The 12,446-nt window shown below is 27.8% G+C and overlaps 2 protein-coding genes and 1 non-coding gene across 3 annotated transcripts; 2 read left to right on the top strand and 1 right to left on the bottom strand.

The window, feature by feature from the left end:
• The first annotated feature begins 1,379 nt into the window (after positions 1 to 1,379).
• TRNAP-AGG (transfer RNA proline (anticodon AGG)) lies at positions 1,380 to 1,451 on the top strand. The gene has a single exon. It is a non-coding gene; the product is annotated as a tRNA-Pro (tRNA).
• Positions 1,452 to 1,633: 182 nt separating this feature from the next.
• LOC107632360 (uncharacterized) lies at positions 1,634 to 2,771 on the bottom strand. Its single transcript, XM_088507879.1, has 4 exons — positions 2,744 to 2,771; positions 2,553 to 2,643; positions 2,051 to 2,462; positions 1,634 to 1,825 (listed from the first exon to the last, which is right to left on the bottom strand). Exons 1-4 carry the CDS (start codon positions 2,769 to 2,771, stop codon positions 1,634 to 1,636), a joined length of 723 nt encoding a protein of 240 aa, XP_088364005.1.
• A 6,797-nt stretch (positions 2,772 to 9,568) lies between these two features.
• On the top strand, positions 9,569 to 11,800 carry LOC107629194 (uncharacterized). Its single transcript, XM_016331912.3, has 3 exons — positions 9,569 to 10,070; positions 10,276 to 10,675; positions 10,798 to 11,800. Exons 1-3 carry the CDS (start codon positions 9,908 to 9,910, stop codon positions 11,702 to 11,704), a joined length of 1,470 nt encoding a protein of 489 aa, XP_016187398.3. The 5' UTR covers positions 9,569 to 9,907; the 3' UTR covers positions 11,705 to 11,800.
• The last annotated feature ends 646 nt before the right edge of the window (positions 11,801 to 12,446 follow it).

Here is a 12,446-nt window from a genome sequence, read left to right as displayed (position 1 = left end):
TTCTTAATAAGATAAACACAACCAAATAAGGTAAATTGTGCTTTAAATTATTCTTATCATTTTCTCTCATACATCATTTTCGTAATTATTATGAGAGAAATAAAATCTAAAAGAGTTATAATTATTCCAAGGACTAAGGAGAGAGAAAAATATTTCCCACCATACTTTTATGTAAATTACTAAGATTTAATTTCAAAGTACAGGCTGTGGCAACTATCAATCATTTATTCTGTTTTAAGATATTGTTTAATTCTCTCAGTCGTTAAAATTATTTTCCTCATTTATTTATCTGCTATGTAAATAATTATGCAAATAATAGAATGATCTAAATTCTAACCACATAAAAATATATATTTATATACATCACTCAAAAAATCAATCTCATAAACCATATATAGTATGTTATTTGAATTTAAATTTTCATATAATGTTAATATAAAAGAAATCTATACAAATAACTAATTTTATATTATTATACTATTAGCAAAGATAATTAATTTTTAAATTTAATAATTAAAAAGTCATTTAAACTAACTTTTTAATTATATTGTTAATTTATTGAAATTAAATTCATCTTATTTTTGTCCTTTAATAATTAATTTGAACACATCAACTTTAAATTTTCTTTGTTTTATATATAATAATTTAAAATTTACATTTATAGACAATCTTTACACATAAATATTAAATCTTAAATTCTAAATATTATCTAGACAGATATGGGGGTATGATTTTGTGATTTACACTAATCATATCTTGATAGTTGATACATATATTCACTTTTATGGTGATGAATACATCAACACAATTAAAAAAAAAGGAGTTAAAAACAAAGAAGAAAGATGGAAACATAAGAGAAGGTGGTTAATGAATGATTTGCAAAAAATGAGTATATGAGTAACTTTTTTCTTTAGCTCATATATTCTTCACGGAATCCAAATTAGGGAAAACTAGGGTTGGTAATGTGTCATTTCCATAATTTCTTTAGAGAGGGAGCAGGGTTGTTTATTGTGTGTGAATGTGTTGATGATTTGTGTCATAAACTACAAGTGATGAATAATGGGTATTGGGTAGAGTATGTCAAAGCTATGTGTTTCTCAAAATGGTATACAAATTTCGACACCTTGGTCCACTTAATAGGTCAAACATGTTCCTTTGTCATTATTTTCATTTCTAGAGTCACTGAAAATATACCTATCCTAGTAGGCATGGGAACATGACTTTTTCATTTTTATACATTTCAATCATAATGTTGATGTATACTAAAATTTAAGGAATCCATTTATATCATTATTGCGTTGATTTTCTTCAGTTGGATCATCATGGTAAACTGTTTTAATTATTCAAATATTTAAAAGAATGACCAAAATAACCATTAAGGGCATTTGGTCTAGTGGTATGATTCTCGCTTAGGGTGCGAGAGGTCCCGAGTTCAATTCTCGGAATGCCCCAACTTTCAACTATTTTTTATTTTTTTTTCCATACATGTTTGAGCCAAATTACAATAAAACACTAGCTATGTTATAAACTTATGATAGTATGATAGTATAGAAATTGAAACACAAGATACAAAGTACAAACTTGAAACAAGTTCTAAATTAAACTTAGAACAAACTAATTACATGTATACAAATTAGCTTAGTTTTTCCTCCATTTTGTTTTGATCATTGCTAGATGAATCCATTATTTGAGAGGCATCATTGTTGTTGCTTTCAATCTTCAATAGTCCATATTTAACTCTAACTTCTTTCCATATCTTTTGCTCCGATAGATACTCATGCCTTAGCAAGTATCTTTTAAGTTCCATCCTAAGATTCCTAATTGGCTGTGTCCAAAAAATCAAACAATACTAAACACCAAAGTAAAAAACTTATAATAATAACAATTAACTAGATTAGATTATAAAAAATTCGATACGCATACTAAAAATCAGTTACTATGTATTTGTGTATAAATGCATGTATTTCTGTCACAATTAGGCCAATATTTACTTGAAAAAAATTGACATTCATGAAACACTAAAAAAGCAAGAGAGTTAAAAGAAGCAAACCTCCGCCATAGATTCCGATGCAAGGCGGAAGAAATCGGCGGCGACGAAGTGCTTCCCGACGGACTCTGCCAACTTGATTTGGCCAATCCAATAAGAAGATGTCTCCAACTTATCAAACCGGCACTTGCTGCAATGCGCCGCCGTGTAAAACGGCGTCGCCGGAGGCTTACTACCCTTGTGGTTGGTCCTAACATGAGGTGTTTTCGGTTCACCAGCATCATTCAATAATCTCGGACTATTATTAACATTCTCAGCAGGGTTGGTACTACTAACTGATGATGAAGATTTTGGTGCTTGTTTTTTTGGAACACAGATTTTTGGTTTGGTAGTAGTAGTAGTAGTAGTACACTTGTCCCAAACCGGTTTTCCCATAATGTTTGTGTTCCTAGCGGTTCCAAAAACCCGGTTTTGTCTGAAGAAAAAAAAAAAGCAGAGTGAAGAAAGAAACTAAATCATAGTGAAGGAAAATTGGTAGATTAAAATTAAGGTATTAATTAATTACCTAGATTGAATTTGGGATTCATTGGTTGCGATTTTGGTTGATGCTTGCTTAACATTTGCGTTGATTCTTTGTTTTGAGTCATTGGCTTTCACTGTTGAGGGAAACGATTATTATTATTATGATTGATTAGTATTGAAAAATATGAAATTAAATTAAATTAAAAAAAAAAAAAAAAAAGATTGTATTGGTACCTGGAAGTGGCGTGGGAAGAGGATCCATGGTGAAAAGAAGAACAAGAAGTGAAGTGTATGAGATTGTAATAGGAGGAAAGAGTAGACAAAGTACGAGAATGTGGCGGTTATAACCGTTGGATGCATGAGCGGGAACAGGTTTTCTGTTTTTTTTTTGGAACAGATAGCAGAATAAAAAATAAAAACTTCAAAATAGGCCCAACATTAACCCAAAGTTTTGGGCCCAATTGCAACATTTGCAAGTTTGAATTATATGTGATTATCGGGCCAACTGGGCCCGTACCAAGTCCAAAAAATAATGAGAACTAACAAAATACGTATGGAGCACGGACACTTCTCTAATTTGCTGTGTCGAACACATTTCTCTAATTTGCTGTATCTTAAAAAAAATAAAAAATTATTCTCCGAACACGTTTAGATACACCTAAATATATTACATGTCAACCGTATCCATCCTTAACATATATTGTTGAAATGAATTTAAAAATAATATATATTATTATAATTTATTTAAAAAATATTTTATATTTTATATATATGTTGTATCGTCGTATCTTATAAAAAATTTAAATTTATCTGTTGTGTGTCTCATGTCGTGTCATGTCTTATATCAATATCCGTACATTATAGCAAAGTACTATTATTTAAAAAAGAAATCACTGTAGTTATTCTAAAAAGTAGTTAACAACAATGTTATCAGATATTCAGATAAACTAATCCAATTATAATAACAAAGTAAAATAATGAAAAGTACTATTATTTATTGTGATGAGAATGAATCCAAATTAATCGAATTACAAGCTTTATAAATAAAAGTGGCTATAATTTTCTATTTGGTGGAAACTCAGGTGCAGTCAACTTCACGTAAAGTTAGTATCTAAAAGCTGTTAAATAATTTGACTGATTTGACTAAATTTTCATCTAACGACTCATCAAATTCACATGAATTCGACTTCACCTGAATTTTCACCTTTCTACTTTCCTTCCTATACAATATACATTGAAGATGCATGCCTCACCTCGTATCCTTTTTAGTACAGCTCAGCTTGAAAGAAAGACATGTCATATGGTTTGCATACACGTCAGCTTCGTGGTAGCGCCGACATTGACACGTACATAGATTAAATTGATTTTTATAGTATTTATTCTCTAATAGTGCTCATAAATAAATAAAATAAAACATAAAAATTATTGCACTCATTTCATGTCCCTTGAGTGGAAGGAATGAACGATGAATCTCCAAAATTAAAGTAGTTGAATACAATATTATGTCGCAATTTGTCCAAAGCAATCTTGTGAGTGTAGTAGTAGATAGGTAGGTCATGTTTAGCCATATGATACTATTGGGGGTGAGTGCTTAATTTAATTATCGGAGATTAAAAAATTTTTTAATTTATTTTATTTAATATTTATTAATTATAATAAAAATTTTATTATTTTATATCTTAAAAATATTGGTTAAATATATTATAAAAAAATAAAATATTTTAATATTATTTATGATAAAAATATTTTTTTTATCATATGTTTAATCAATGTTCTTAGAATATAGGATAACAAAATTTTTATAATAATAATTAATAAATAATAAATAAGATCAATTTTAATTATTTTTCACTAATTTATTTTGATTATGAAATATTTTCATTTAATTATTTAATAACTAACAAAAACAAATGAATACTTCCACTACTTTTTGGTACATTTTAAAATGTATATTTTTCTTTCTTTCTTTCTTTTTTTTAAATAGTGTACACTTATTACAATATTTTCATTATATTCACTTTTATATCTAAAGAAGTGTACATAAAGAAGTGTATTAAAAAAGTAATTTTAAAAGAAAATCTACATTCATATAGTTTAGCTACATGGACTATATTATTTTAAAATATCACCAAGGAAAAGGAAATTTATGCGCATATATATATATATATATATATATGCAATTCTCTTTGGACGAGGAAAATTCCTAAATGATTGAATTGACTTCCACGGCGTCTACGAGGAGGAAAAGTAATTGAGAAATAATGCAACTTATTATTGATAAAATGATAGTTGAATTTTTCAGTGTGTATACAATTTTTGTCTAATTTATTTAAAAATAAAAATAAAATAAAATAAAATTCATTTTTTATTTTTGAATTCTATAAAAAATAAATCTTAGACACATAAAAAAGACTTGAATAATATTGTTTTTTTATGCTAGGGTCCAGTATTTTATAAATTATAAACTTTTAATTAATATTTATTTTATTATCATGACCGTACCGCAAGGTTTTATTATATTTATATTTATTCTTAACTAATCAAGAGCGGTGTTAAGCTCATGCATTTCTTTGGGAAGATTTTAGTCCATAGCTTTAACAATATAATGTGGTCAAAGATTTCATTATAAATAATTATAGCCAGCTACATGCATTATTTGATGCATATAAAATTATTTCTTTCAAATCAGACCTACATGCACGTAAATTTTTATGAATTATTAGGTCGTGAACGACGTATAACGCCATCGCTATACTAATTAATTAATTAAAAGCATATAACGCATGCCTTTTAAAAAATATATATAATAAAATATTCGATTTGTCTCCTAAAATTATACTCGAATTTTAATTTAGTCTTTGAACCTTCAATTGTCTCAATTTAATTTTAAAATTTTTCAAATTTTAACCACGTTAGTTCCTGTGGTGATTTCTGTCACAAAGTCAATTGAAAAATTTAGGGACTAAATTGAGACAATTCAAATTTTAAAGACTAAATTGAAGCTCAAATATAACTTCAGAGACCAAATTAAATATTTTCTCGATATATATTTGTTATTATATTATATTTATGGTATGCTTCATATATGATAACTAATAATCCTATTTATTTATTATACTGTAGTAAAACAGTTTTAGTCTACTAATAATTCGACTAATAAGTTCAACAATATTTATTATTAAACTACTTTTTACTTCAAAAATCTAGTTACACTTGGATTATTATTACTTTTCAATAACTTTTCAGGTGGTTATAGAAAAGGCAATTTTCTTCTATGTTAATAGAATATATTAAAATTTAATGATCAGAAAATGACATTTGATGTCAATAATACATTAAAATGAAATTTATACGGAAAAAGAAATTAAATACTTTTGTTAAGAAAATATTAAACACTTGAAAAATATATATATACTATAAAACTCTAACCTTTTAACTAACCATTCAACTATTTTTTTTTTGTCTCTTCAAAAAAATAATAAAAAATTATATATTCCTCAATTTGTTATTGTAAATGTGTGGTAATATTGAGTCAAGTTAAATAAAATTGGATTAGTATAGCAATAATTCATTAACTAGTGATAAATTTTTTAGGGGATGTTTCCATAAAGATGCGTAAAACGTCTTTTTGTAAAGACATTTATGTGTCTAATTATTATTGGACGTATTAATGAACATGTTATTTTTGAATTTCTTAACAAATTAGAATAAAACCGATTTTTTTTATAACAATAACAATAAACCTAATTTTTTTAGGAATTTATATTAATTGTATTTTTAAATTTTTAGGGATTTAAATGTCCGAAAAACAAAAAGTCAGGAATATAATTGTCTTTTTATCAAAAAATTTAAAGATATTCGATTTAAATAGTATAATTCGATCGGATCAAATCAGGTCTAATCATTATAATACAGACAATTGAGTTTATTATTGTTGCTATAATAAACTGATTTTGTTCTAGTTTATTTTTATTAACCGATTCAATAATAATGTCCAATAATAACATAACATGTATAAACATCTTTAAAAAAAGATATTTTTAATATCTTTATTAGAGTGATCTCTAATTTTTTAATAAAACTTTAATCTATAATAAATTAGTCGATAGCCTATCAAATTAGTGGATACTATAAAAAATCTAAAAAAAAAAAAAAAATGAGTCAAGGTGAACGAAGACTTACGCTATTTGCGGGGGCTGATTTGTGATTTTTTGTAGGACCGAGTCAACTCAGTGAAAAAAGGTTTTATTAGAGTGTTAGTTCTTTCTTGTTTTGCCATTATTGCCAAAATTCCAATTAGGGCAGTGTGTCACTGACACCATATATTTTCTGCTACCACTCAAATACATGCATGCATTCATGATTCATGCATCTTTCAAATTATAACTACTTTATTACTTATGTTTATTTTAACAATAATTTTATACTTTAATTTTAATGGCTGATATATATAGTACGTAACTAAATGTACGTAAAATTATTTTATATATATCAATCATAAGTTAAAAGTAAATTCATAATTTTATTAGATAATTATTTGCATGAGAAACAAATAATAATTAAAATGTGAATATATATTGTCTCAAATAATTTAGTTAAACATATTGAATTATTTAATAATTGAAAGATATTTTATATGATAATTATTATTATAAATTTAATTTTAATATATTAATAATATAAAATATTTTATATATAATTGTTTAATAATATTTCTTTTTTTTAATGATCATTATTTATGTGATAAAGATAAAAAAAATAGTTATTTTTGTTAATATAATATTATATAAAATATATATAAGATTATTTTACGTTGACAGTGTATTGAATTCTATTATTATTATTATTATTATTATTATTGGAAAATAACATCTTCCATATATACATATTGATGATAATATATAGAAATTAGATGATATAATTCCTTGAGTAAGGCTTTCAATGATGAATGTTTGAAAATGTTCATGAGGACGAATTATATATATTTTTTTTTGTTGTACACGGTATCTTCCAATTCGATAAGTAAAGAATTAATCTGTCACAGATTTGAGTTCCATTTAAGGATTTGTTGTCGCTGACCGATGAGTTACTGCGAAATTCGAATTCCTGACACATTTACTTAAGCGGATGAGTGAGTTGACCACTTGAATTGCTTAAGCGGACGAGTGAATTAACCACTCGACCAATTCAAGTAGATTAACTATATATATTATGTAACAAAAGAGATCGCATTGATGAATTAGTAACTTTTAATTGCCAGTAAATCTGCTCAAATAATTTAAAGATAATTATTGATATTTTGAATTGAAAATATTTATTCCCATTTGTGAAACAGCAATGAGGTGGAGAGGTGGACGAATTTCTAGAGAAACGTGAAGCATACACACAAAGAGATTGCTGTGTGCCACAGACACATAAAGCAGTAGCACTCATTTCTTGTCTTTCTATCATCAAAATTAAATAAATAAATTAAATTAATTTAGACTGATTTAATAGTTAATATATTCGTACTTTAAATAAGTATTGAGTATTTAAATTTTATTTTGTATATGTAATAATTTATTAGTTAACAATAAATTTTAAATAGAGTTTAAATTTATAATAGATTATTTCTTAATATGTTAAATTGAAAAATAATGTAGTTGACAAAAAAAAAATTAAATAAATTAATTAAAAAAAGGAAAAAAAAATGATATATTCTCTCTCTTTCTCTATCTGACAGTCTTACTCTTATGGGTCCTACCCTTAACCAGTGAGGTGTCACGGACGGCACCACCTTCTCTATCTCTATCATTTCATAAGATTATTAGGGTCATAATAATAATTATGCCATAATCATTATTCTCATCCCTCCCTGTAAAGCTAACTCACTTTTCTCTTTTCTTACTTTTCAAACTCTCAATTATTTTCTCCTTCCATAAAGCCAACCCACTTTTTCTCTCCCTCTATTTTATCATTTCCTATCATTGCTTCACACTTTACATTTACACTACTACTACTTTTTTTTTCTTCTTAAATTGTGTTACAAATAATTTGATTAGATAAGTTGAAAGGTCTCTCATTCGAATTATTTCTAGTAAATATGTATGTGGAAGAATACTAAAATTCACGTACAATTATTTTTATATAAATTTAATAATTAATAATAATTAAATAATAATTTAATTAAATATATTAAATAATTTATTAATTTTAATTATTAATTTTATATAAAAATAGTTATACTAAATTTTATACTATAGAAGAATAATTAATAAATAACCTTTACCATATTTTTTTAGCCTTAGGTCATATAAAAGATATACATTTTAATCCTCTTTCATATTTAAATTTCTGATATATAATAGTAGTAATTCTTTGCATCAAAGGTACCTACTAATTAATAAAGCCAGTTATTTGAAAGTTCATTAATGTTCCCCAAGTTTAATTTGATAGTAGCTCTACTACACTAGCTACTATATATATCAATTTGTGTATATTCATCAGACAATTTTTTGTTACATTTTTTTAAGAAGGTAATTTTACTTGATGATTGAATACTTTATAAAAGATAAAAGATATATCAACTTTTTTTTCATACTAAGATTTGAAAAACATATCAAGTTATATAACTTTCCATAACTAAACTATGTATTAATTAATATGTACACATATATAAACTGTAATATACATGTGAGTGAAAATGAAAGATATATATATACATATATATATATATATATATATATATATATATAGAGAGAGAGAGAGAGAGATGTAGGGAAGAGAGTGGTCCATATATAGTTGATTCAATGGCTGACTACCTCTCACAGCAGCCGTGTTAGATAAGGAGAGAAAATAAAATAAATATTCAATGTTTATATATTTATTATTATTCCAATCCCTTTCTTTTTCTTCTTCATTTAATTATTAATTCTTGATAATAATTTCTTATAAGATTCTCTAAACTATGACTAGTGTGCTTTCCGGGCAGCTCACATGTAAAAATCCAATTCCATCAATTTCCTTAGTTCCAATACACATATAAATACTTTTTATTATTCATTATTATTTTATTATTTTAATATCAAAATGATGAGAAAAATCATCAATGGAATGAAACTCATCAACACCTGTCTCAAGTTTTATTCCTAATAACAACACATGCTTCTTCAGATATTTATCTATCTTTCACAGCACAATCACCGGCAGAACCTAATAGTACACAAGCATAAATTGGTTTTCCTATACCTATTATTCTTATTTTATATATTATTTTTTGGGCTTAGTTTATTTTTTCTTTTATGTAGTTCCTCTTTCTTCATCTACTTCAAAAACTATTTACATGGTTTTTAGAAATTGGTAGGTTTAATAATATAATTTGCCATTTTAGGAGATACAATTTTTCTTTGCCTTCCAAAGATGATGTCTGAAGAACCCTTTTCTTCTGTTCTTCCTCCCAACACCACCATCACAAGCACCTTGGTTCATCTCCAAGACCCAACCTCAAACCCTAGTAGCAATAACTCAAAACCTAATTCAAATCAACCCACCAAGAAGAGGAGAAATCTTCCTGGAACACCAGGCAAGTAATCAATCAACTTCAATGATTAATTGATATATATATATATATATATACTAAGGTGAGAACGTAAAAGTTTATAGCTGAGAGTTGTTAAATGATTTGACAGATTTGACTAAATTGTCGTCGATTCTCAGATATCAACTTTATATGAAGTTAACTGCAGATTCAAATTTGAGTGTTAGTTATTACATATGTTTTGATACAGATCCGGATGCAGAAGTGATAGCTATGTCACCAAAATCGTTGATGGCAACGAACCGTTTCGTATGCGAAATCTGCAACAAGGGTTTCCAGAGGGACCAGAACTTGCAGCTGCATAGGAGAGGACACAACCTTCCATGGAAGCTAAAGCAGAGAAACAAAGAAGAACAAGTGAGGAAGAAGGTGTACGTGTGCCCGGAGAAGTCTTGCGTGCACCATGACCCCTGTAGAGCACTGGGGGACCTCACAGGTATCAAGAAACACTACAGCAGGAAGCATGGCGAGAAGAAATGGAAGTGTGACAAGTGTTCCAAGAAATACGCCGTTCATTCCGATTGGAAGGCCCATGCCAAGATCTGCGGGACTCGGGAGTACAAGTGCGACTGTGGCACCATTTTCTCCCGGTACGTCTCTTATCAGCTTAAGTTTTTGGGAGGAGTGACTGTTGAATAATGTTGAATATGATTGTATTTAGGGTTGTTCATTATTGTTAATGACGTGTTAATTACTAATTAATGATGATTAGGAAGGACAGCTTCATAACACACAGAGCATTTTGTGATGCATTGGCTGAAGAAGGTGCAAGAATAAGCTCAGTTCCAACAACTTTGAGCAACTTGATGGGTAGAAGAGATCATAATCATCATCATCATCATCATCATCATCAATTAGCAACAAGTAGAATCATCCCTCGTCATCACATTCTTCCAAGTGCTGGATTTCACTCGGAATTTGGTGGTGGTGGTGGTGGTTATTATTCAGATCAGAAGCTGATGATGATGAGGAACAATAATATCAACAACAACAATAATATTCAGATTCCACTATGGCTAGACCAGGGCAATAGCAATAACAATCATAATCATGTTAGTGGCATTTCATCAAACACTAGTAGTGCATGCACCAATGGCAACACTATTATTATGCCTCATCATGATGTAGTGAACAACTCTATGTTTGGATCACAACAATGGCAGCAGAATCCAGAAGCATCATCATCATCACTCACAAACAATAACAACAATGCCAACGTGGCTATGATGATGCCACCACCACATGCAGGATTAAAGCAAGAACAAGATGACATGTTCTATTTTGGTGCTAGTAATTACCATCATCATCACCACATAATGTTACAAAAAGCATCACAAATTGGAGGAGGTGATGAGTTGGTGAATTTGGAAGGTAGCATCAGTAGTAGTAACATGATTATTCCTCCATTAATATTGAATCCAAGGAGGCCATCAAAGAATGATAATAAAGATGAAGATGATGAACTGGGTTTAACAAGGGATTTTCTTGGAGTTGGAGAAGATGAATCAACAATGAGCAACACTAGGCCATTGATGTTACAGCAACACCTAGCTGACTTCACAGCCATGGATATGCATCATCAAACCCACTACAGTAGTAGTAGTGGACATTACTGTTAGCACTTTAACTTCCAACTTGTATCATATATATATATATATATCATCAATGACATTATTATTCTTCTTATTTTCATATATGCATCAAATAATTAAAGGTGGAAACTCAGGTGCAGTCGACTTCACATGAAGTTAATACTTGAAAGTCGTTAGATAAAAATTCAGTCAAATCATCTAACGACTCTCAGTATCAACTTCACGTGTAGTTATCTATATAATTAGTAGAACTTACATGCAGTTATCTATATAATTAAGAATAACTGCACGGATTACTCAACTCTTACAACGTAGAGTGATACTAATTGAATATATATACCTACAAGTATATATCTACAAAGTAAATCATATTGAATACATAATAATTGATTCTATTAACTGATTATAAGTACATAGTAATTTTTTTAGTTGTATGTACTAATATTCGTTTAACAGTTTTCCTTATAATAATGATATCTACATTACGCCAAAGAGTTATAACTCAAATGATATAGTCTCCCTGTACTCAATTAAGAAATTGCGGGTTCGAATCTCCTATCTTTGATAAAAAAAAATGATATCTACACTACATTTGTCATATATAAAGAAAATAAAGAATGCGTTTTCACATTCTTCATGTAGTTAGTTAATAGTTATTTATCCCAACGACAACACAAATTACACAAGCTACTACTGATTTTCTTACATGAATAAATTAAAATTCTAGTTGAAAAGAATTGATTGCGTAGATATTTTGAACAACAATAAC

This window comes from Arachis ipaensis, chromosome B3 (genome assembly GCF_059453495.1).
Source record: "Arachis ipaensis isolate K30076 ecotype BB chromosome B3, ASM5945349v1, whole genome shotgun sequence".
NCBI lineage: Eukaryota > Viridiplantae > Streptophyta > Magnoliopsida > Fabales > Fabaceae > Arachis > Arachis ipaensis.
Note: the sequence above shows the minus strand (reverse complement) of the source record. Positions and strands in the feature narration are given on the sequence as shown.